The sequence below is a fragment of the Saccopteryx bilineata genome, chromosome 1 (genome assembly GCF_036850765.1).
Source record: "Saccopteryx bilineata isolate mSacBil1 chromosome 1, mSacBil1_pri_phased_curated, whole genome shotgun sequence".
NCBI lineage: Eukaryota > Metazoa > Chordata > Mammalia > Chiroptera > Emballonuridae > Saccopteryx > Saccopteryx bilineata.
The window spans coordinates 306,203,957-306,230,367 of NC_089490.1; the positions used below are offsets into that span (position 1 = coordinate 306,203,957).

The 26,411-nt window shown below is 41.4% G+C and overlaps 1 protein-coding gene and 1 pseudogene across 7 annotated transcripts in view; both read left to right on the top strand.

Annotated features, from left to right (window-relative positions):
* KMT2A (lysine methyltransferase 2A) overlaps positions 1-26,411 on the top strand; it is a 114,827-nt gene that overhangs the window by 19,928 nt on the left and 68,488 nt on the right. For all 7 annotated transcript variants that reach the window (XR_010727354.1, XM_066245935.1, XM_066245953.1 and 4 more), the window contains 2 exons: positions 18,676-18,745; positions 22,271-24,924. Coding sequence is in view for 6 of the 7 variants with exons in the window: in XM_066245935.1 (XP_066102032.1) it covers positions 18,676-18,745; positions 22,271-24,924 (2,724 nt within the window). In the remaining variant the exon portion in view is untranslated. The remainder of the gene's footprint in view (positions 1-18,675; positions 18,746-22,270; positions 24,925-26,411) is intronic.
* Positions 19,955-20,084, top strand: LOC136321468 (U2 spliceosomal RNA; annotated as a pseudogene).

Here is a 26,411-nt window from a genome sequence, read left to right on the forward strand (position 1 = left end):
ATCCTCTAGCTAACTACCCAATTCTCTGCTCCTCTTCAAAACAGAACTTCTTGAAGTGCTGTCTCCACTTTCTCTCCTCTTGTCACATCCTCAGCCACTTTGATTGGGCTTTTATCCCCATGACTACTGAAATGTCTCTTATCAAAGTTCTCAGGGACCTCTCTCTGGCCAGATTGAAAACATAATTCTCAGTTCTCACCCTATGAAACCTTTGGGCAGCATTTGAACTAGCTGACCACTGCCTTTTCGAAACCTTTCTTGAATTCTGTAACACTACACTCAACTTACTTTTTGTTAACTCATTGGTTATTAATTTTCAGTATTCTGTATGGCAGGGGTCCCCAAACTACGGCCCGCGGGCCACATGCGGCCCCCTGAGGCCATTTATCTGGCCCTCACAGCACTTCCAGAAGGGGCACCTCTTTCATTGGTGGTCAGTGAGAGGAGCATAGTTCCCATTGAAATACTGGTCAGTTTGTTGATTTAAATTTACTTGTTCTTTATTTTAAATATTGTATTTGTTCCCGTTTTGGTTTTTTACTTTAAAATAAGATATGTGCAGTGTGCATGGGGATTTGTTCATAGTTTTTTTTTTATAGTCCGGCCCTCCAACGGTCTGAGGGACAGTGAACTGGCCCCCTGTGTAAAAAGTTTGGGGACCCCTGCTGTATGGCTTCCTTCTGCTTAGCTCTCCTGAATGTTGGAATCACCTAAGAGTCTACCTTTGGCTACTTTCTTTATTTACATACTCTTTGTAGGTGATCGCATACATGTCTCATCTATATGCTGAAGATTGCAAAATCTGCCTCTAACTCTGACTACTTCTTGTAGTCCCACACTTGTATACCCAACTGCCTACTTGTCATTTCTATTGTCCTCTCTCTAAAATAGTAACAGTGGGTAGGATGTATTATTTATTGTGGGCCAGGCAGTATTCTGAGTATTTCACAGTGTTATTTCACCTAATCATGACCCTCTGAGGTAGCCACTACTGTTCCCAGGCAAGAAAACAAGTGTGCGTGAAGCATTTGTGTATCTAACAGGTATCTTAGACCTACCATGTCCAAAAAATCTTGATTTCCTTTCTCCTTATTTTGGAATGACTGCTACTTACCCAGTTGCTCAGGCCTGAAATGTAAGTTATCTTTGATTTCTCCTATTCATATCCCAAATAAACCATTAGCAAAGTCTATCTGACCGACCTCCAAAACACCTTAACTCCATCTTCTTATCAGTTCTATCACCAAGCCCCCAGACTTACCCATTACAATCTTTTGGCTGGACTCATCTGTCATCTTGCTTGTGTTCTTAGCTCACAAAAGGCTGCTTTTATACAGCAACTAAGTACTCCAGGAGTAAATCAATCACATTTATTTCTTCTCTTTAAACCCATCCCTTCTCCACCCCCAGCAAATCTAAATTTCTTTTTAGAAATGCAGCCACGGCACGCACGGTGTGGCCCCTGTTCAGGTCTGCTTCTTCAGCGTCATCTTCGTCCTCACTCATTTGGCTACAGAGCCCACTGGCCTTTCTGTCATACATGTCATGCTTGCTGCTGTCTCTGGGCCTTTGCACTTACTATCAGGCTAGAATACTGATATAGCTAGAGCTTTTTAAAAACATTTTTTAGATTTTTATTGATTTTAGAGAAAGGGGAGAGAGAGAAAGTGGGGGGGTGGAGTGGGAAGCATCAGCTTGTAGTTGCTTCTTATATGTGCCCTGACTGGGCAAGCCCAGGGTTTCTGACTGGGGACCTCAGCATTCCAGGTCAATGCTCCATCTGCTACACTCCACAGATCTGGCTATACTTAGATCTTTATGTGTTTGTCTTTCTCATTTAGGTCTGAAGCAGGGTTCAGCAAGCTTTTATTCTGCAAAGGGCCAGATAGTCTCCATTTAAATGACTCAACCCTGCTGTTACGGTGTGAAAGCAGACACAGTACATGAACAAGTGTGGTTGTGTTCAGTAACACTTTTACTGATGGACACTGAGACTTTAATTTCATGGAATTTTTATTTGAATGAAATATTACTCGTGATTTAACCATTTTAAAATGTTAAAAACCATTCTCGGCTTATGGACTGAACAAAAACGGGGCAGGCCAGGTTTGGCCTGTGGTTCATAGTTTGCCAATCATGGTAGACCATCACCTTAGAGAAGCCTTTCCTGTCCGCCTCAGTGACAATAACGCCCACAGCTAATCCTTGTTATTTCTTGTTGCCCTAGTTTGTTTATTGTATGTTTATTTTCTGTCTCCCTGCATCTTGCCTCATGGAGCAGTGATTTTGCTTCACCCGTGTATCTTTAGAATCTAAAACAGTGCCTGGCTATCCTCAGTAAATACTTGCTGAGTGGCCTGACCAGTTAGTGGTACAGTGGATAAGCATTGGACTGGGACACGGAGGACCCGGGTTCAAAACCCCGAGGTCACCGGCTTGAGTGCAGGCTCATCCGGCTTGAGCACAGGCTCATAGACATGACCTCATGGTCACTGGCTCTAGCAAGGGGTCACTCACTCTGCTGCAGCCCCCCAGTCAAGGCACATATGAGAAATCAGTCAGTGAACAACTAATGTGCGCAACGAAGAATTGATGCTTCTCATCTCCCTTTCTGTCTGTCCCTAGCTGTCCCTCTCTCTGTCTCTGTACCCCCCTCCCCAGAAAAAAAATGCTTGCTGAGTGATTGAGTGCCAGTCTCAGTGGAATTATGGCTGTTGACTTATTTCTGGTCTCTATTCAGTCTATCTCCTACTCTAATCCTCTGTGTGTGTGTGTGTGTATGTGTGTGTATCAGCTTTGGCCATGGCATCCTAGAAGGAGCAAGGCTCTGATAACGCATTGGTCTTTTATCTTGGCCCTGCTGTGGCTACCCCTTTCTGATCAAATCAGTTTTTACTAATCCTTGCATCTGATTTTTCACTTCTCATTATTTTCCTCTCCCCCTTTTCTTTTTTTTCCACACAATGCGTGTGCCAGAAAGAGTGGGAGAGAGATGAAAAGCATCAGTTTGTAGTTGTGGCACGTGACTTTTCATGATCTGCCTCTTGCCTTCCCCTCCCTCCCTCAGTATCTTATGCTCCTTCCCCACATTAGCTTAGGGCCTTAGCTCTACTGAATGGTTAGTAATTTTACTCTATGCCATGTACCTCTGTGCCTTTGTACATGTCATTCTCTCTGCCTGCAATATCTCCCTCACACATCCACTTACCGTTCTTTTTATAAATTTTATTTATTTATTTATTCGTTTTAGAGAGGAGAGAGAGACAGAGACAGAAAGAGAACAGGGGGGAGGAGCAGAAAGCATCAACTCCCATATGTACCTTGACACTTGGCAAGCCTGGGGTTTCGAACCAGCGACCTCAGCATTCCAGGTCGATGTCTTATCCACTGCGCCACCACAGGTCAGGCCACCCACTTACCATTCTTCAAGTTAGATAAAGTTTTCATTTTTTTTCCTCTGCAATGGCTTTTCTGACCCCCTCTCTACTTGACAAAGTTAGTTACCTTTCTGCTCTGCTTCCATACCATGCCTCTCGCATAGCAGGCAACATATTGTGTAACATTAATTTATTCATCTATTGTTGATAGACTACCAGGTCCTTAAAGGCAGCAGTTGTCTTTTATTTCTATCTTTATCCCTTGATCCTAAAATGAGCTCACATATATTTTAAATGAATGAATGAATGGATTTAGTCTGTCCTACCAGTTTGAGGACATTCTCTATACATTTTTTTTAAGTGAGAGACGGGAAGGGACAGAGATGAGAAGCATCAACTTGTAGTGGCCTCACTTTAGTTCATTGATTCTCATATTTGCCTTGACGGGGTTGGGGGTGGTTCAAGCCAAGCCAGTGACCCCTTGCTCAAGCCAGCAACCATGGGATCATGTAGGTGGCAACCCCACGCTGAAGCCTGCACTCAAACTGGCAACCTCAAGATTTCGAACCTGGGACTTCAGTGTTCCAGGTCAACCCTCTATCCACTGTGCTACCACCAATCATACTCCCTGTGTATTTTTTTTTTCTTTTCTTTTAAGCAAGTGAGAGAGAGACAGGAAGGGAGAGAGATAAGCATCAACTTGTAGTTGCGGCACTTTAGTTGTTCATTGATTGTTTCTTATACGTACTTTGACAGGCGTGTGGTGGGTGGTGGGCAACCATGGGATCATGTCTTTAATCCCACACTGAAGCCGGTGATCCCGTGCTCGACCTGGCCACCCCAGGTTTTTTAACCTGGGTCCTCAGCGTCCCAGGTCAATGCTCTATTCACTGTGCCTCCACTGGTCAGGCCTCCCTATGTATTCTTAAAAGTGAGTTATATTGTCTAATTCTTTGGAATTCAGTAGTATATTCTACTGCAATGGTATTGCCACAATAGATACTTAATGTTTTTTGCATGGTTAATGTATTGCATTTTCTTTATTTTCATTTTCCAAACATTTATTGTGTCAAATTTATGCCAGATAACTAGAAATATAAAAATGAGTAAGTAAACTACCCCTGCCTCAGAGTGAACATTCTAGAGAAGATAATGGTAATTAAATACTAGTAATTGTGTGTGCATGTATTTAAAATGCAACATTAATTAAGATCCTGGTATTTTAGAGCTTGTACAATATGTCAGCAGAGGTGATTGCTAACTGGAATAAATTACCAAAGGGGAAGTGTTACTCTTTTTATTTTTTAAGTGAAAGAGAGAGAGAGAGAGAGAGAGAGAGAGGTAGACCAGAAGGAAGAGAGATGGGAAGCATCAACTTGTAGTTGCAACAATTTTGGTGTTCATTGATTGCTTCTTATAAGTGCCTTAGGGCAGAGGAGGTAGGGGTGGGAGGGGGGCTCAAGCCAAGCCAGTGACCCCTTGCTCAAGCCAGTGACCTTTGGGCTTAAGCCAGCAACCCAGCATTCAAGCCTGCAATTTTGGGGTTTCAAACCTGGGACCTCAACGTTCCAGGTCAACCCTCTATCTACTGTGCCACAACCGGTCAGGTGTGTTACTCTATTTAAACTAGAATTGCAGAGATGTACAATATATCTCCTTTATGATCCTTTTTTTTTACACAGAGACAGAGAGTCAGAGAGGAATAGACAGGGACAGACAGACAGGAATGGAGAGATGAGAAGTGTCAATCATTAGTTTTTCGTTGCGCGTTGCAACACCTTAGTTGTTCATTGGTTGCTTTCTTACATGTGCCTTGACCGCAGGTCTTCAGCAGACCGAGTAACCCCTTGCTTGAGCCAGCGACCTTGGTTCCAAGCTGGTGAGCTTTGCTCAAACCAGATGAGCCCGTGCTCAAGCTGGCGACCTCGGGGTCTCGAACCTGGGTCCTCCACATCCCAGTCCGACGCTCTATCCACTGCACCACCACCTGGTTAGGCTCCTTTATGATTCTTCATCTTTGGTTTTCCTTAGCAATTTTCTTAGTTCTCCTGTGGCCTCATATGATGGAACCATTTACAATGATACCAAAATGAGAAGCCTCCAAAACTCCAGAATTTCAACAATATCAGTGTGGTTTTTATTTATTATTATTATTATTTTTTATTTATTCATTTTAGAAAGGAGAGAGAGAGGAGAGAGAGACAGAGAGAAGGGGGGAGGAGCAGGAAGCATCAACTCCCATATGTGCCTTGACCAGGCAAGCCCAGGGTTTTGAACTGGCAACCTCAGCATTTCCAGGTCGACGCTTTATCCACTGTGCTACCACAGGTCGGGCCATCAGTGTGGTTTTGATACTTACTGTGTAGTTATTGATGCTACTTTCAAACTGATTGATCAATAAACCTTTGTAGTAGAAGAAATTTGATTTTTTAAAGTCTTAAGATTAGCCTGACCAGGCGGTGGCGCAATGGATAGAGCATCGGACTGAGATGCAGAGGACCCAGGTTCAAGACCCCGAGGTTGCCAGCTTGAGCGCGGGCTCATCTGGTATGAGCAAAGCTCACCAGCTTGGATCCAAAGTCGCTGGCTCGAGCAAGGGGTTACTCGGTCTGCTGTAGCCTCCCGGTCAAGGCACATATGAGAAAGCAATCAATGAACAACTAAGGTCTCGAACTGATGATTGATGCTTCTCATCTCTCCATTCCTGTCTGTCTGTCCCTGTCTGTCCCTCTCTCTGACTCTCTCTATGTTTCTGTAAAAATAAATAAATAAATAAATAAATAAAGTCTTAAGACTAAACATTTTAGAAACAAAAGAATGCTAAGATATGGTTGCCAAAAGGAATGTTTAAGATATCTACCAGTTGGCCCTGGCCGGTTGGCTCAGCGGTAGAGCGTCGGCCTGGTGTGCGGGGGACCCGGGTTCGATTCCCAGCCAGGGCACATAGGAGAGGCGCCCATTTGCTTCTCCACGCCCCCCCCTTCTTCCTCTCTGTCTCTCTCTTCCCCTCCCGCAGCCAAGGCTCCATTGGAGCCAAGATGGCCCGGGCGCTGGGGATGGCTCCTTGGCCTCTGCCCCAGGCGCTGGAGTGGCTCTGGTCGAGGCAGAGCGACCCCCGGAGGGGCAGAGCATCGCCCCCTGGTGGGCAGAGCGTCGTCCCTGGTGGGCGTGCTGGGTGGATCCCGGTCGGGCGCATGCGGGAGTCTGTCTGTCTCTCCCCGTTTCCAGCTTCAGAAAAATACAAACAAACAAGAAAAAGATATCTACCAGTTAATTCAGTGCTCTGAAGTGCTGAAGAATCTGTTAAAGAAGAAAAAAGGGTGTTAGTACTTAGCCTAGGCCTTTTAAAATCTGAGGCCAGAGCTGGATGAGCTCATTTAACAGAAGAGTTTTCAAAGTAGTTTCTGGAACTTCCATGTTAGCCTGAGAGGTGAAGAACTCTAGGTGAGTGATTTGTGCTCTGACTGTGTTAAATTGGGAAGACTTTATGGAAAGAACTAAAATCTATGTCCTTAGTTGGGGATGGGGAGCAAAAGGCATTGAGGTCTATCAGTTGAAAGTTTATCAGATTACTGGTATTACAAGGAACTGTGTCACATTGAGTCACTGCATTTGATTTAGATCTTGATTACCTAAACTCTCTGATTTCTAATACTGGAGTGGTGCCTAGTTACAATACTGAGGGATGGAGACCTACATTGCCACTCTTTGAAAGGATTTTTAAGTTTGTTAAATATTTCTCTATGAACCAAATACTAATATGAGAGAAAGAATTAACTCTTGAAAGATTTAAACATTTTAAATTCCAGAATATGAATAACAGTATTTTATCCTTCACTGACATTTTAATGTGACTTTGGTTTTTCAAAGGAAGTCTGCAATTGTGCACCTGCCTGTTTGCCTTCTATACTTCTTGGGAACACGAATCATATCTTACTCATCTTTGCATCTGGGGCAGATAGAAATACTGTTCCATTTGATTAGCATCTCAATGGTTTTTCAGTGAATGAACATGTGAAAGAAATAGTGCTTTGTTTGAAAAGTTGTCCTAGTGGTACTTAATTTTTTTAAACACAAATTTATATATTTTTCTAAAATGTCCTTATTTTATATATAAACATATTTAATACTTATTTTGGATTCATTGAGGTTCTCTTGTGGAAAAAAATATTCCTGTTGCTTCATCACTTAACAAATTAAATTATTAAAGAATTAAAATTCTGCATTAAAATAAAAATGTTTTTATAGCGAACAGGACAGCAAATCCTGGAGGGAAGGGAGGAAGGCATTGAAGGGAGGGAGCATGGGGGTGCCGAGAGGAATAAGGGAGTGGGGGGGAGATATATTCGGTGGGACACTTGAATCTATGTAAATACAAATTAAAATCAAAAATAAAAATGAAAAATAAAACAAAAAAATAAGAATAAAACTTTTTGTGCTGGCTGGATGGCTCTCAGTTGTTAGAGCATCCTCTTGAAGCACAGAGGTTATGGGTTCAATCCCAGTCAGGGTACATACAGGAACAGATTGATGTTCCTGTCAGTCTATGTCTATTTCTCCACTCCTCTTAATAAAAATAATAAATAAAAAAATTTTAAACTAAAAATAAATAAATCTTCAAATTTCAGAATATTTATAAGTAAAGTAGAATTTACTAATACAAGTTTGCTTAGAAGTTCTCAAATAACTGGTTGGCCTAGAGTTAAGGGTCGGAGTAATAAAGAAAGAAATTCTACACATTTATTACTTTTACAGTTAGATTTCACTTAGGTGACATTAGAAAGCTTCATTGCATTATTTTTCTTTAAAATATTTTTATTTTAAAATTACAATTGATGTACAATATTATATTAGTTTCAGGTGTACAACTGCATGATTAGACAGTTCTATGATTTACAAAGTGATAAAAATAGTACTCATATACCATACATAGTTATTACAATATTATCAATTATATTCCCTATGCTGTACAATACATCCTCATGACTATTTGATTTGTTTTTTGTACGATCTTTTGAGGGGTGACATTAGTTAATGTTACAAAGATTTCAGTATATCATTCTATAATGCATCATGTATATTATATTGTGTGTTCACCGCAAGTCAATTCTTTTCATCACTATTTGTCCCCAATTTAGGCTTTCCTACCTTCTGCCACCTCTCTTTCTCATTGGTACTGTAATCACCATACTATTGGTCTATTTGACTTTGTTTGTTTGCTCAATTTCTTCACGTTTTTCACCCAGCCCCACCCACTCTATCCCCAGCATCCTTCCTCTGACAGCTGTCAGTCTGTTCTCTGTATCCATGAGTCTGTTTCTGTTCTGCTTGTTCATTTTTTTAGATTCCACATGTAAGGGAAATCATCTGGCATTTGTCTTTCTCTGTCTGACATATTTCACTCAGCACAATATCTTCTAGGTTCATCCATATTGTTGTAGATGACAAGATTTTGTTCTTTATTTATTTATTTACTTATTTAATGAGAGGAGGGGAGGCAGAGACAGACTCCCAAATGCTCCTGACAGGCACCCACCCAGCAAGCCCAGTAGGGGGCGATGTTCTGCCCATCTGGGACCATCTCTTTTAGCACCTGAGGCAGGGGCCATAGAGCCATCCTCAGTGCCTGGGGCCAACTGACTCCACAGAGCCATGGCTGAAGGAGGAGAGAAGAGAGAGAGAGAAGAGAGAGGGGGGAGGAGTGGAGAAGCAGATGAATGCTTCTCCTGTGTGCCCAGGACATCACATGTTGGGCCAACACTACCACTGAGCCAACTGGCCAAGGCCTCATTCTTTTTTATGCCTGAGCTGTACTCCATTTTATATATGCACCACTTCTTTTATTTTTTGACAGAGAGAGGGAGAGATAGGGACAGACAGGAAGGGAGAGAGATGAGAAGCATCAATTCTTCGTCGCGTCACCTTAGTTCATTGACTGCTTTCTCATATATGACTTGACATGGGGGGTGTTACAGCAGAGCGAGTGACCCCTTGCTCAAGCCAGCGACCCTGTGCTCAAGCCAGATGAGCCTGTGCTCAAGCTTGTGACCTCAGGGTTTCGAACCTGGGTCCTCTGCATCCCAATCCAACACTCTATCCATTGCGTCACCACCTGGTCAGGCTATGCACCACATCTTTATTCATTTGTCTATTGATCAACACTTAAGTTGCTTTTATATTGTGGCTATTGTAAATAATGCTGCATTGGACATATGAATGTTTAATACATGTCTTTTCAATTTAGTTTTGGGTTTCTTCAGATAAATACCCAAAAGTGGAATTGCTGAATCCTTTGTCTCTTGTTATTACCTCTGTTTTGAAGTCTATTTTGTCTGGTATAAGTATTGCTATCCCAGTGTATTTTGTTTGTTTGATTTCATTTTCATGAAATCTTTTTTTCACCCCTTTACTTTCAGCCTGTGCGTGTCTTTCATTCTGAAGTGAGTCTTTTGTAGACAGCATATGTAAGGTTCTTGTTTTGTTATCCATTCAGCCACTGTCTTTGATTGGAGTATATAATCCATTTGCATTTAAAGTAATTGTTAATAGGTATGTTGCTATTACCATTTTATTATCCATATTTTTTTATCTTTTTTTGTCTTAAAGAAGGCCTTGTAACATTTCTGGTAAACTGGTTTGGTGGTGATGAATTCCTATAGCTTTATCTTGTATGGGAAGCGATTTGTCTGTCCTTTGAGTCTAAATGGTAGTTTTGCTGGGTAAAATAGTCTTGGTTGTAGGTCCTTGATTTTCATTACTTTGAATATTTTATGTCAGTCTCTTCTGGCCTGCACAGTTTCTGTTAAGAAATCAGCTGATGGTCTTATGAGAGCTCCTTGTAGATAACTAACTGCTTTTCTCTTGTTGCTTTTAAGTATTTCTTTGTCTTTAACATTTGGCATTTTAATTATGATTATTCTTGGTGTGGACCTCTATAGGTTCATCTTGTTGAGACTCTCTTCAATTCCTGGACTTGTGTGTCTCTTTTTGTTCCCAAGTTAGGGCATTATTCTATCATTTTTTCCAAATAAGTTTTCAATCCCATGCTCTTTCTCTTCTCCTTCTGGAACCTCTGTCATACAATTGTTGGTATTCTTGATGTTGTCACAGAGTCCTCAGAAACCATTCTCATTTTAGAGGATTTTTTTTTTCTCTTCTTACTGGGTATTTTCTGCCACCTGATTTTCCAAATCTTTGATTTGATCCTCTGCTTCATTTTTCTATTGTTGATTCCCTGCAATATAGTCTGCATTTCAGTTAGTGTATTCTAAGTTTCTTACTGGTTCTTTTTAATGTTTTTCATCTCCATTTTTATGTTTCCTATCTTTTTGTTGAAGTTCTCACTAAGTTTCTCTATTCCACTAAGTTCAATGAGTATCCTTAAAACTAGTGTCTTGAACTCTGCATCTGGTAGATTGCTTGTCTCTGTTTTGTTTAGTTCTTTTTCTGGGGTTCTTTTCTTTCATTTGGGACATGTTTCTTTGTCACTTCATTTTGGCTGCCCCTTCATGTGGGGTGTGTGCTGTTGGCACATCATTGGAAGTGATTTACCCCCCCCCCCCAAGCTGATTAGCTGCAAGGGCTGGCCACTGCCGCTTTGAAGGATCAACCGTGTAGGGGTCAATTCCATGGAACAAACTCATTTTAGTGGGGCTCAGGTATCTGTTGAGTGTGTTGCTTGTGAAAGTGGTTGGGTAGGACTTCAGCATGCTGTCTACCAGCTGCACTGGCTCTGGGTCCTCCCAGGAGGTGTGGGCCAAGGTCAGTCGCTGCCTGTGTCCTGCCTGGGACCAGCTGGCATGAACTACAGAGTAATCTGCAGATGGTTGCTACTTATTCTGAGTTGGAGGTACCCAGGAAAGGCTAAGCTGTGAATCAAAGCTGGCTGCCACTGGTGTTGGACCTGGGACCACATAGTGAGATACAGATCAGGGTATGTAGAGTCCAAATGATGCTTGCTTGAGAGATTTTTTAGAAAAGTCAGCAGCATAAGTCAAGACAGGCCGCTCATATGGAAAAGCCACTAAAAGCAGCTTGGATGGGTCCACAAGTTAGTGGTGTAGTGTCTGGGAATCACCAGGGTGGGGCAAATGGTGTGAGATAGGTTAATGGAGACTAAGAGACTCAGATATGGTAACTGCCTGCCAGCTCTGTGAGGGGAGGACTCAGCAAAGGAATAGCATCTCCCGCTTTTGTCTGGGAGAAAGCTGCCCCTTTAGACCTCGTCTTTTTGTATTCCTTTTTTTTTTTTTTTTTTTTTTTTTTTTGCGAGGTGGGGGAGAGTACAGACCCGGACAGACAGACAGGAAGGGAGAGCGATGAGAAGCATCAATTCTTCATTGCAGCTCCTTAGTTGTTCATTGATTGCTTTCTCATGTTCCTTGAACTGGGGGGCTCCAGCCAAGCCAGCAACCTTTGAGCCTAAGCCAGTGACCATGGGGTCATGTCTGATTTCACGCTCAAGCTGGTGAACTTGCACTCAAGCCGAGAATCTCAGTTCAAACTGTGCCACTGCCTGGTCAGGCTAGCCCTTGTCTTTATGCCAGACAATTCAGTTCTTCCCCATATATCTCTGGCACTGTTTGATTTGCTGCCCCCCTCCCCAACACTAAAGCTCAGAGTGAGTCAGAGTTAGTTTGTCTATGGTTTCTTTAAGAGGAATGCCTGGGACTCGAGGAGCCCTCTGTGTCAGTCAGCCACAATCTCTGCTGGTTTTTATAGCCAGAAGTTGTGGGGACTTCTCTTTGCAGCATTGAACACTGGGCTGGGGGCCTTTTGTGGGCTTGGGAGCACTGGCTCCTCAGGAGGAACTTCTGCAGTTGAAATACCACTCCTGAATTTTTCCCCCGCCACATGTGGGTGTGGGACGAGCCATTCCTTCTCCACCCCTCTTACCAGTGTCAATGTAGCTTCTCTATATCTTTAGTTATAGGACTTCCATTCAGCTAGATTTCAGGTAGTTCTGAATGATGGTTGTTTTGTTTAGTTTTGATTTTGATGTGGTTGTGACAGGTTCTGAGTACTTGCTGCCATCTTGACTAGATGCCCATTCATTGCATTTCTTTTTTGTTTTCTTTCTTTTTCTTTTTTTTGAGAGAGACAGGAAGGGAGAGGGAAGAGAAGCATCAACATGTAGTTGCAGCACCTTAGTCGTTCATTGATTGCTTTCTCATACGTGCCTTGAGTGGGGTGCTCAAGCTGAGCCAGTGATCCCTTGCTAAAGTCAGCAACCTTGCAGTCGTGTTGATGATCCCGTTCTCAAGGCAAATGAGCCTGCATTCAAGCTGGCAGCCTTGGGGTTTTGAACCTAGGATCTCAGCATCTCAGGTTGATGCTCTATCCACTGCACCACCACTAGTCAGGCTCATTGCATTCTTAATCACTAGAAGCTAAATATGACTAATAATACTTTACAGTTCTCAGTTTGACAAGGAGGTAAGTGTTAAAATCTCAGAGCTCTAGTCTTCAAAGACATTGTTCAGAAGGAATGGGTTTGATGGCTCTGTCTTGGAATGCTGTGCTCATCAGAGAAAGCTGTATTTTTTTTTTTGTTTTTTTGTTTTTTTTTTTCTGAAGCTGGAAACAGAGACAGACAGACTCCCGCATGCGCCCGACCGGGATCCACCCGGCACGCCCACCAGGGGCCACGCTCTGCCCACCAGGGGGCGATGCTCTGCCCATCCTGGGCGTCGCCATGTTGCGACCAGAGCCGCTCTAGCGCCTGAGGCAGAGGCCACAGAGCCATCCCCAGCGCCCGGGCCATCTTTGCTCCAATGGAGCCTTGGCTGCGGGAGGGGAAGAGAGAGACAGAGAGGAAAGCGCGGCGGAGGGGTGGAGAAGCAAATGGGCGCTTCTCCTGTGTGCCCTGGCCGGGAATCGAACCCGGGTCCTCCGCACACTAGGCCGACGCTCTACCGCTGAGCCAACTGGCCAGGGCAGAGAAAGCTGTTTTAACAGGAAAAGTATGAGTGATGAATGGCACTTTGGGCCCAGTTCCCAGGAAGACTTGGTAATGTGTAGCATGATGTTTCCGTACCCTGCCTTACCAGGGTGCCCAGGGTTATGATGTTTGCCACAGTACTGAATATGGATTTGAGTTTCCTTTTCTTGTCTTTTTTTTATAGGCATTTTGGGTTAGTGTTTGATTTCTAGGCAAGTCTAAATCCTTTAGAAGCCAAAACTGTTGCCTGTTTACTAACTCTTCCAGGAACCCCAGTGTTTAACGTGGGTGATAGGAGCAAAGCAAGAGACAGGAAAGACTTCGTTTTCAGCACACTCCTGCAGCATTTCTTTCCCAGTGCTTTTTCGACTTGGCTTTCCTTAATTATTTTAGGGCTTTTATATATGTAATTGAAAGTTCAGAGTTAGAAGACTAGAGAGAGTTCTTTAGCTTTAATGATGACTTGTTTTTGGTTAAACCATCTGGATGGATTGTGTAAACAATGGGTAGTTATTTTTTTAAGCATGCTTCAAGAAGTTAACTGATATTTAAAGTGAAAAGAAAGTTCTTGGGTAGTTTTTGACTACTCATTCTTTTCCTATTTCAACTACAAGACCATAAGGAAAGAATTCATGCTTTCTGCCATTTTGGAAAGTACAGTACTTGCAAATTTTAAACATTGGCGGTTAGTTAAATTACTGCTTGACAATTCAGTAGTACTCTGTTTTGGAGCATGTGGCAATTAGGATGATAGAGTTACATTTTGTGAAAGTTTGAAATATAGAAAGTGACTCACTAGGGTTGCTGATAATAAACAGAACAATGTGGATCTAATATTTATTTTACAGATTAATAATCTTTTATTACCTCACCTCTTGGTTACTTTTCCTGTTGATTATTGTACATATAGTTGATAGAACTATTTCTCAATACAGCACTTGGAGCATAAAATTCATGCATTTAGCAATGTAGTCTCCTGGTAAGTGTTGGGAAATCCTCAGATGTCTTTGAAATGCATACAACAGCTGGTTGTTCCATGAGGATAGGATAGTACAGGAAAAGAATGAATAAAATAAGTTTTAAGGATCTGAAAATGGGCATCATATTACTTCAATAGCAGGTGAAAGAATAGCAAATTTTGTACTGAGGATGTATTTGATTCCTTTAAATATTTACTCAAGTAGTTTTAAATTGTAACTATTATGATAGGAAGTTCATTGTAACTAACTGATCTTAGGCAAGTCATTTGGCCCCTCAGAGCTTCAGTTTCTAAAACCGCATCAGAAATAGAACTGCAATATGAATATTGTCTTATAGTTTTCTGAGTGATTTTTACATAAGTTATGTAATTTATGTAATTTTTTATTTACCTATCACAACACTCCAATAAAGAAATTAAGATGTAGCCCAACCTGTGGTACACAGTGAATAGAGCAGACCCCAGAGTTGCCCGGTCATGCCACATAAGAGAAACAACGAACAGCTAAAATGAAGCAACTACGAGTTGATACTTCTCACCTTCTCTATCTCTTTTTCTTTCTCTTTCTCCCTCTAAAAATCAATAAATAAAATCTTTAAAAAAAAAGTTAAGATATAAAAATAACAAGTGACTTGACTAATATCCCATAGCCCACCTCAAACTAGTCCTCACTCTCAGTGATGTCATGTGCCAACAATTGGGGCAATTGGACTGCTTCCTCTAAAATTCTAAGAAACTTATTTATTTATTTATATTATTTTTTACAGAGACAGAGAGAGAGTCAGAGAGAAGGATAGATAGGGACAGACAGACAGAAACAGAGAGAGATGAGAAGCATCAATCATCAGTTTTTCGTTGTGACATCTTAATTGTTCATTGATTGCTTTCTCATATGTGCCTTGACCGTGGGAGTTCAGCAGACCAAGTAACCCCTTGCTCAAGCCAGTGACCTTGGGTCCAAGCTGGTGAGCTTTTGCTCAAACCAGATGAGCCCGCGCTCAAGCTGGTGACCTGGGGGTCTCGAACCTGGGTCTTCTGCATCCCAGTCTGACGCTCTGCGCCACCGCCTGGTCAGGCTCTAAGAAACTTTTTTTGAGAGAGGAAGAGAGAGAGATGAGCAGCATCAACTCGTAGTTGTAGCACTTTTAAGTTGTTCATTGATTACATCTCATACATGCCTTGATGGGGTCTGCAGCTGAGCCAATGACTCCTTGCTCAAGCCAGCAACCTTGAGCTCAAGCTAGAGACCATGGGGTCATGTCTATGATCCCAGCCCCCAGGGACCCTGCGCTTAAGCCAGATGAGCCCACACTTAAGCCAGTGACCTTGGGATTTTGAATCTGAGTCCTCAGCATCCGGGGACAGTGCTCTATCCACTGCGCCACCAGCAGGTCAGGCATTTTTGTTTGTTTTACTTTTGAATTTTTGATTTTTGATTTTTTTTTTTTTTACAGCATATGAGGCACTTTACCATGGTCTATTATATTTGTCTGCTTTTTTCTCAAAGTACATTTTAGGATTACTATTTTAAATGTCTTTTTTGTTGCCCAAAAGTACATTTAAAAAGTTAACAATATGGCCTGACCAGGCAGTGGCGCCGTGGATAGAGCGTTGGACTGGGACACAGAGGACTCAGGTTCGAGACCCCGAGGTCACCAGCTTGAGTGTGGGCTCATCTGGTTTGAGCAAGGCTCACCATCTTGAGCCTAAGTTTGCTGGCTCGAGCAAGGGGTCACTCAGTCTGCTATAGCCCCCTGGTCAAGGCACATATGAGGAAGCAATCAATGAACAACTAAGGTGCGCAATAAAGAATTGATGCTTCTCGTCTCTCTCCCTTCCTGTCTGTCTGTCCCTCTCTCTGACTCTGTCATAAAAAAATAAAATAAATAAAAAATAAAAAAGTTAACAGTATGGAACTTCCATTATTATGATAAGATTTTTAGATTAAATGTTTCTTGTGAGTTTTATCTTTTTTGTTATAGTTTATAAGTGTAAACTCTGAAAATCATTTCAGAAATTTATTTGGGATTATGCCCCATATGTCTTAGGTTGTCTGAATTTGTTTTAAGATGAAGAGAATTTTTTTTTCTTTTTCATGAATGATGTTCACAGTAGAATTTTAAATTTTATTGAAAAATTTAAAAAGACTAAAAAATACTCTAGTGTGTATTCTTTACTTTTTTTTGTATTCCTTAAATTTAGGTTTAATTATTAGCATTATAATACTCTACAAAGAAATCTCTTTGAAGAGGACAATTATAATTTTTTAAAAAGTTAAATACTTCAGCCCTGGCCGGTTGGCTCAGTGGTAGAGCGTCGGCCTGGTGTGCAGAAGCCCCAGGTTCGATTCCCGGCTAAAGAAGCGCCCATCTGCTTCTCCACTCCTCCCCCTCTCCTTCCTCTCTGTCTCTCTCTTCCCCTCCCACAGCCGAGGCTCCACTGGAGCAAAGATGGCCCAGGCGCTGGAGTGGCTCTGGTCGCAATAGAGCAACGCCCCTGGTGGGCAGAGCGTCGCCCCCTGGTGGGCGTGCCGGGTGGATACCCGTCGGGCGTATGCGGGAGTCTGTCTGTCTCTCCCCGTTTCCGGCTTCAGAAAAATACAGAAAAAAAAAAAAGTTAAATACTTAAATAACTTAAAAAATTATTTATTGACCTTAAAGATGAAGGGAGAGAGAGACAGAAACATCAATCTGTTTCTGTATGTGCCCTGACAAGGGGATATAACCAGCAACCTTTTCATATCAGGATGATACTCTTAACTAGTGGAGCTACCCAGCCAGGGAATACATTAATTTTAACAGTCTAAGAATAAGAACCTTTTTAGATTCTAATGAGAACTGTCTTTCAGTTATATTATAACCAAAGTCTTGGCCTCAAACATATTGCTTCTTTTTTATTATTATTATTTTTTCTTTTCCAAGTGAGAGGAGGGGAGATAAACAGAATCCTGCCTGAGCCCTGACTGGGATCCACTGGCAACCCCTGTCTGGTGCCGATGCTTTGCCCATCTGGGGCCCATGCTCGCATCCAAGCTATTTTTAGCACCTTGGAGGTGGAGACTCTGAAGCCATCCTCAGTGCCCTGGGCAATGCGCTCAAACCAATCTAGCCATGGCTGCAGGAGAAGAAGAGAGAGAGATGGCCGTTTCTCTTGTGTGCCCTGACTGAGCATTGAACCTGGGACATCCACACACTGAGCCTATTCTTTACCACTGAGCCAACTGGCCAGGGCTCATATAGCCTCTTAAAAGCATTTAAATTTAAGAACTGAACCTGCTATTTGTCTAAAAGGTTGTATGTGTCTTCATATATATTCCTGATTAATAAGTGGTAGACTGATTAGCACTTGACTTGAGCTTTAAACTAACTGGGAAAACAACATTTTTTTTTTTGAGAGGCAAATTTGAGGCTTTAATATTTGGAGCTTAGTTTAGGACTTATCAGTATACTTTGGAAGTTCAAGAAAATGTGTCTCAATTTCTTATTTTCTTGTTTTATGTGGATTTTGTTTCTGGAATCTGAAATTCTGTCTCATCTCTTTCTGGAAGGAACTCTTAGTTTTTGAGTCGGTGAATTTCTATTAATCGGTTTGTTTAAATAGACTATCTTTGTGAGAACTTGCTCAATTCTTGGTGTATACATATATTTTTAAAGGGCAGGTTAAGTTAGAAGTAAGAAGTTTTTGCCTTTTCTAAGTTTAACTGAAAATAAGATGCTTCCCTACATTATTTTTTAATGAATTTCACCCTCTATGTGGTTAATTCATGATGCCTTTCACAGATGCTGCTGCCCACCATTAAGTCTCTTATCACAGGGCATTTAAAAATGATGCTATGAAATGCACGTTGAGAATCTTTGGATCTCAAATGTACAGAAATGGTATCTAGAGGTCAATTCCTGAGTTAAGGAACTGACAAATGATTATGGCAACTTCAGTCTCTATTATTAGTAAGCCAGAGTTTTATTAGTAAGATATTGTTTATGTTACTTCTTATGCATTTGTAGACTTAACTGCTTGTTGAAAGATTTGTTCTATTGGGGCTGTATATTTCTGCCATTGTGCTAATTTGATTACTTGATTAAAGTCATTCATTAATTGTTTTGGGCTGCATCTATACTTTGAAATTTAGGACTGTCCCCTGGGTACTATGCACCGAAGATGACATATCAATTACACACAGCTCCTATTTGTAATGAAGCTTTATGCCTGGGTCCAATTGTTTCGATAATAGTTACTTTAAATATCCATGTGAATGATGATGATTAATATATAGAGGCTAATTTTTCAAATGTACTTCTGTCTTCTCTGGACATTTCTTTAGTATTTGTTAACATTTGTGTTTTGGTTTCTGATTTTAAAATAATTTTCCTTTGTTGTAGGATGAGCAGTTCTTAGGTTTTGGCTCAGATGAAGAAGTCAGAGTACGAAGCCCCACAAGGTCTCCTTCAGGTATGGCCAATTAAGCGCATGGTGACTTTTAAGTTTTGTGTGTTAAGAGACTATGGCTTCCCTTTGCTGCCTCTGCATGTAAATGATGGTTTTAAATACTAGGGTTGTTTTTTTTTTCCACATCCTTCCTTTTCCTTCATACTAAGTAAGAAATGCCTTATGAAGTAGACCTCTTTACAGTGCTCTTCTCTGTCAGGCCACTTGTGGTATATTTTTTCTTTTTTCAAGATTTTATTTATTGATTTTATGGAGGGTGACACAAAAAGTAGTTGCTTCACTCTCGCTGTTCATTGGTTGCTTGTCGTATGTGCCTTGACCTGTCAAACCCAAGGTTTTGAACCAGCGACCTCAGCGCTCCAGGTCGGCACTCTGTCCACTGCACCACCGTAGGCCAGGCTGAATTATTCTTTATGCTTCTCTATGGGAACCACCTGAGGCATAGGAGGTAGATTTCTTCTTTTTTTTAAAATAATTTTTTAAATTTTGAAATTAAATTTAATGGGGGGAGGTAGATTTCTGTGGAATGATTGGAAAATCTGGTAGGCAGCCTCAGATTCATGTATTTTGAATTATATGATAGTACATATGACTTTGGGGATAATTTGGTCCTTGTATTTTACAGATAAAATTTGGTCTATTATTCTCAAAAAACTAAAAATAAAATATTAGCACTGTATAAACTATTTTACCTGCTTCTTTAAAGGCAGTATTAAAAGAAAATAAAAATAATATGGGTATTTCCATTTATAAGCAATATTTTTGTCATTGTTCTCAACAAGAAAATATCTAAAATGTCTTGAAATTTTATACTTTAGCAGTTTTCTGATGGACAGTTCTTAGTGGAAATAACAGTTAATGCTTGCAGACTTCTTTCCCATATAGAAGATGGCTATGGATCTTTCCTGTCTGTGCTGCTGTTCTGAATTCTTGCATGATTTTCTTTGATTTTATGGGGACAATCTAGTTAAATGATGTTGTTAGCTGTGTTTTTTTGCTCTTTGACATTGGCTTAGTTTGTGATGTTTGTTAGCATTTGGGTTTTAAGAGTCATCACATGTTATATAGTAGTCTAATTCAAACACATAAATTGATAATTTTTCCTTTCCCAAATGGTGTTATTGCTATTATAGTTGAGAGGAAATTGGACAGTAGGATCCTAGTGTCTGTGCTATTTAGATGGTAGCAATATTCTCTTTAATATGTGGTAAAATCGCTTCTCGGCCTTTTGGCTAAGATCAAGTGTAATATGTGGTAAAATCTTAAAACTGTATCAGAAAGTGATTTTAGAGATCATTTGGCCTTACTCTTCATTTATAAATGATGAAATGAGGCCCAGAATATATTGTACATGATGAGCAGTGACTTATAACTGAGTTGTGAGTTCTTTGAATGTGTTACAGATAATGGAAGTTGGCAGCAAAGCTAGACTCTTCTCTGTTCTTCTTTTTCAACTTGTCCACCAAAAGCTTCTTTTAGAAGTTAGAAGAGGTCTTCAGAATTAATCAAGCCCTATGAGTGGCCAGGTTTAAGTCTACCATGATGATAAGGAATTTTGTGATGTACTTTAGGTAGGAATTTATTTTGTTAATTCATAACCCTTTCTTGATGGTTTTCTCTTACTTTTTTTCTTAGCTGTTAGTCTATGGTGAATGTTGCCTTGGTTTTTTTGTTTTTAGTTTTTTTTAAAGATTTTATTTATTAGTTTTGCAAAGGAGAGTAGTAGTGAGAAGTATCATCTCATAGTTGCTTCACTTTAGTTGTTCATTCCTTGCTTATTTATTGCTTGTTGTACATGCCTTGACCAGGCAAGCCCAGGGTTTTGTTTGTTTGTTTGTTTTCTTTAAGATTTTATTTATTGATTTCAGAGAGAGGATATATAGAGAGAAAGGCAAGGAGAGGTCCAGGAAGCATCAACTCATAGTAGTTGCTTCTCGTTTATGTCTTGACCAGGCAAGCCCAGAGTTTTTTTTTGTTTGTTTGTTTTTTTATTTATTCATTTTAGAGAGGAGAGGGAGGGAGAGACAGAGAGAGAAGAGACAGAGAGAGAGAGAGAAGTGGGGGAGGAGCTGGAAGCATCAACTCCCATATGTGCCTTGACCAGGCAAGCCCAGGGTTTCGAACAGGTAACCTCAGCATTTCCAGGTTGACACTTTATCCACTGCGCCACCACAGGTCAGGCAAGCCCAGAGTTTCAAACCAGTAACTTCAGCATTCCAGGTCAATGCTTTATCCACTGCGCCACCACAGGTCAGGCATCTTGGTTTTTAAAACCATCTGGATATCTTCTTTATTTAAGGAATAAAACATAATTTAGCTGTTGTATTCTGGTCTTACTTTTGTTGTAATTAGTATATACTGAGAATGGATTTGTGGCTCCTTAATCTATTAGGGGAGGTCTCAAGTTAATTGGTGAGGGGAGCATTTATATTTACAAAGCTCAACAACAAGCCTTTTGTTGATTTCTGTTCTGTTAGAAAGTTGATTCTGTAGTCTAAAATGTTCATCATAATGGCATTCATACATCTCTTTTGGTGCCTGTTAGGGGAGGTTTTAGTCTCAGAAGACTGTAGAGTCATATAAAACATTAAAAAGTTGTGAGGGAAGAGAAGGTATGCTAGACTAGGAAACAATACATTTAGAAAATACAGGTTTATGTAAACACGAAGAATTTTAGAAAAATAATTTTGTTTTCTTGAGTCTCATGATAAGTAGCAGATTGAGCTGATTCATACATTGTCAAATTCCTTTTATTTATAAGAAATCTGATTTAATAAATTGCTGGTTTGCTCTTATGTTAATTAAGGTTAAATTTTTTATTATAACTTGAGACTAGTAGGTAGGGGCATAAGTTACTTGGACACATCATGTCACTTCCCTGGTTAGTTCACATGCTACTGAGTTCAGTGATCACACTCTGATGTCTTATGAATGAATATTTTTTATTTTTCTAGTCAGTAAAACATTCTTAGTTTTCTGTGGCAAAACAGATTGAAAATACAGGAGGCTGAGCTGCTCTGGAGCCTTTTTTTATAGAAGTTGGCATATTACCGCTCCAAGAGCACTTTGTTAAAATTTATTGAAGCCAGAATTCTGAATTGAAAAGGTAGGACAAGATGATTTACTATAAACATGTTCTCAAATGTTAATCTTGGTGGCTAGGATATGAAAAAGATAGTACAGATTTTTTTTTTTAATGTTCTTTATTTTAATTCAGAAAAAAACTTTACTCGTCTAAAGTTGTAGGAAAATCAGTTTTGTATAACATAAATTGCTCAGTTGGAAGCCTTTTATTACTATGTTAGCTCTTCTACCAAAAATGTAGTTAAATGTTCTTTTGGTGGTTGATTTCTTTGAGGCAATATTTTGGGGAAAAGAAACTAAGCACAATTAAAATGTTTTATTGACTCATTAAGGCTCAAGTAGAGTGCAGTACCAAGTGGCTTGTGCTAAATTATATTCAGCTTAGTTAAGACCTGAACTGCAAAGCTAAATATATGCTCTTCATTGTTTAATTTCTATACACAGTTAAAACTAGTCCTCGAAAACCTCGTGGGAGACCTAGAAGTGGCTCTGACCGAACTTCAGCTCTCCTCTCAGATCCATCTGTGTTCCCCCCTCTAAATAAGTCAGAGACAAAATCTGGAGATAAGATCAAGAAGAAAGATTCTAAAAGTATAGAAAAAAAGAGAGGAAGACCTCCCACCTTCCCTGGAGTGAAAATCAAAATAACACATGGAAAGGACATTTCAGAATTACCAAAGGGAAACAAAGAAGATACCCTGAAGAAGATTAAACGGACACCTTCTGCTACATTTCAGCAAGCCACAAAGATTAAAAAATTAAGAGCAGGCAAACTCTCTCCTCTCAAGTCTAAGTTTAAGACAGGGAAGCTTCAAATAGGAAGGAAAGGGGTGCAGATAGTACGAAGGCGAGGAAGACCCCCATCAACAGAAAGGATAAAGACCCCTTCAGGGCTCCTCATTAACTCTCAACTGGAAAAGCCCCAGAAGGTGCGGAAAGACAAAGAAGGAACACCTCCACCCACAAAGGAAGATAAGACAGTAGTCAGACAGAGCCCTCGAAGGATTAAGCCAGTTAGGATTATTCCTTCTTCTAAAAGGACAGATGCAACAATTGCTAAGCAGCTCCTGCAGAGGGCAAAAAAGGGGGCTCAAAAGAAAATTGAGAAAGAAGCAGCTCAGCTGCAAGGAAGGAAGGTGAAGACACAGGTAAAAAATATTCGACAATTTATCATGCCTGTTGTCAGTGCCATTTCCTCGCGTATTATTAAAACTCCTCGGCGGTTTATCGAGGATGAAGATTATGACCCTCCAATTAAAATTGCCCGGTTAGAATCTACACCAAACAGTAGATTCAGTACCACATCCTGTGGATCATCTGAAAAATCAAGTGCAGCTTCTCAGCACTCCTCTCAAGTGTCTTCAGACTCCTCCCGATCTAGCAGCCCGAGTGTCGATACCTCCACTGATTCTCAGGCCTCTGAGGAGATTCGGGTACTTCCTGAAGAACAGAGTGAGACCCCTGAAGCTCATACTCCACTGCCTATTTCCCAGTCCCCAGAAAATGATAGTAGTGATAGGAGGAACAGAAGGTATTCAGTGTCAGAGAGAAGTTTTGGATCTAGAACAACGAAAAAATTATCAGCTCTCCAGAGCGCCCCCCAGCAGCAGACCTCCTCCTCTCCACCTCCACCTCTCCTCACTCCGCCCCCACCACTGCAGCCAGCCTCCAGCATCTCTGACCATACCCCCTGGCTGATGCCCCCAACAATCCCTTTAGCATCACCGTTTCTGCCTGCTTCTGCTGCTCCCATGCAAGGAAAGCGAAAGTCTATTTTGCGAGAACCAACGTTTAGGTGGACTTCTTTAAAGCATTCTAGGTCAGAGCCACAATATTTTTCCTCAGCAAAGTATGCCAAAGAAGGTCTTATTCGCAAACCAATATTTGATAATTTCCGACCTCCTCCACTGACTCCTGAGGATGTTGGCTTCGCATCTGGTTTTTCCACATCTGGTGCTGCTGCGTCAGCCCGGTTGTTCTCTCCACTCCATTCTGGAACAAGGTTCGATGTGCACAAAAGGAGCCCTCTTCTGAGAGCCCCAAGATTTACTCCAAGTGAAGCTCACTCTAGAATATTTGAGTCTGTTACCTTACCTAGTAATCGAACTTCTGCTGGAACATCTTCTTCGGGGGTATCTAACAGAAAAAGGAAAAGAAAAGTGTTTAGCCCTATTCGATCCGAACCGAGATCTCCTTCTCACTCCATGAGGACAAGAAGTGGAAGACTTAGTACTTCTGAGCTGTCACCTCTCACCCCGCCATCTTCTGTCTCTTCCTCGTTAAGCATTTCTGTTAGTCCTCTTGCCACTAGTGCCTTAAACCCAACTTTTACTTTTCCTTCTCATTCCCTGACTCAGTCTGGGGAATCTGCAGAGAAAAACCAGAGACCAAGAAAGCAGGCTAGTACTCCAGCAGAGCTGTTTTCATCCAGCAGTCCCACTCCTCTCTTCCCTTGGTTTACCCCAGGCTCTCAGACTGACAGAGGGAGAAATAAAGACAAGGCCCCCGATGAGTTATCCAAAGATCGAGATGCTGACAAGAACGTGGAGAAGGACAAGAGTAGGGAGAGAGACCGGGAAAGAGAAAAAGAGAATAAGCGAGAGTCAAGGAAAGAGAAGAGGAAAAAGGGATCAGAGATTCAGAGTAGTTCTGCTTTGTATCCTGTGGGTAGGGTTTCCAAAGAGAAGGTTGTTGGTGAGGATGTTGCCACTTCATCTTCTGCCAAAAAAGCAACAGGGCGGAAGAAGTCTTCATCACTTGATTCTGGGACTGAAATTTCTTCTGTGACTCTTGGGGATACAACAGCTGTCAAAACCAAAATACTTATAAAGAAAGGGAGAGGAAATCTGGACAAAACCAACTTGGACCTTGGCCCAACTACCCCATCTCTGGAGAAGGAGAAAACCCTCTGCCTTTCCACTTCTTCATCTAGCACTGTTAAACATTCCACTTCCTCCATCGGCTCCATGTTGGCTCAGGCAGACAAGCTTCCAATGACTGACAAGAGGGTTGCCAGCCTCCTAAAAAAGGCCAAAGCCCAGCTCTGCAAGATTGAGAAGAGTAAGAGTCTTAAACAAACTGACCAACCCAAAGCACAGGTACTCTTTTCCATGTTGCCTGTTAAAATCCATAGGCTATCAAACCCTTCCTATCAAGTTTTAGGCTTAGTGTTTCAGTTACATCCAGTTATGGGAATCAAGTAAACATTAGAGGAAGTGGTGGCATTTGCAATGGTCCTTCAAGGACAGGCAGGGTGTGTGTGTCTATGTGTGTGTGTGAGAGAGAGAGAGAAAGGAAGGGAGAAGGATGAAAGGCATCAACTATAGTTGCATCACTTTAGTTGTACATTGATTGCTTCTCATACGTGCCTTGACCGCGGGCTCAAGGTGAGTCAGAGACCTTGGGCTCAAGCCAGCAACCTTGGGATCGTGTTGATGATCCCATGTTTAAGCTGATAAACCTGCGCTCAAGCCAGTGACTGTGGGGTTTCAAACGTGGGACCTCAGTGTCCCAGGTCGATGCTCTATCCACTGCACCACCACTGGTCAGGCAGACAGGTGGGGTTTTGATGGTAGAAGATGTTAGGGGAGAACATTCTAAGCAAAGGGAACAATGTGGGTAGGGAAACATTTCAGGTACGGCGAATAGCTGGACTGGTATACACAGGAAAGTGGTGAACTGAGACTGAAAGGTAGTTTGGGGCCATATTACAGAGAATGCTAAGTTGCTTGTACTTTTAGGTTTGGTATATTGGAATCTGCAATTTAATTTTGAAGGTGCATTTCTGTAGACAAGTTGTTTTATTGTTGTTTACTATAGAAACGTGTGGGTGGATGCAGATTCTCGTCATCTGAGTTGTGAGTGATTAGTGATTAAATAATAGGTGTTTGTAGAATATGTATGAGAAACATTTGGCCTTAAGCTGTAGGACAGAAAAGCTGTAGAGTTGAGTTAGTTAAGATAAAGACAGATCTACAAAGAGCAGCATTATTAATTAATTAATCTATTTATATTTGTTTATTTTTACACAGAAAGCTAGACACTGGTGTTTTCTGAGGTTCTTTTTAAGAAATTGTCATATAATAGATACAAGTTTATGCCAATATATCAAGTTAGGTTATAGTGACCACAAACAGGTTTTTTGTTTTTGTTTTTTTTTAATTTTTAATTTTTTTGTATTTTTCTGAAGCTAGAAACGGGAAGAGACAGTCAGACTCTCACATGCGCCTGACCGGGATCCACCCGGCACGCCCACCAGGGGCGAAGCTCTGCCCCTCCGGGGCGTCGCTCTGCCGCGACCAGAGCCACTCTAGTGCCTGGGGTAAAGGCCAAGGAGCCATCCCCAGCGCCCGGGCCATCTTTTGCGCCAATGGAGCCTTGGCTGCGGGAGGGGAAGAGAGAGACAGAGAGGAAGGGGGGGGGGTGGAGAAGCAAATGGGCGCTTCTCCTATATGCCCTGGCCGGGAATCGAACCCGGGTCCCCCCGCACGCCAGGTCGACGCTCTACCTCTGAGCCAACCGGCCAGGGCCCACAAACAGGTTTTTAATGTTACTCAACCTAGGGCCATATTTTAGCAATTCTGCC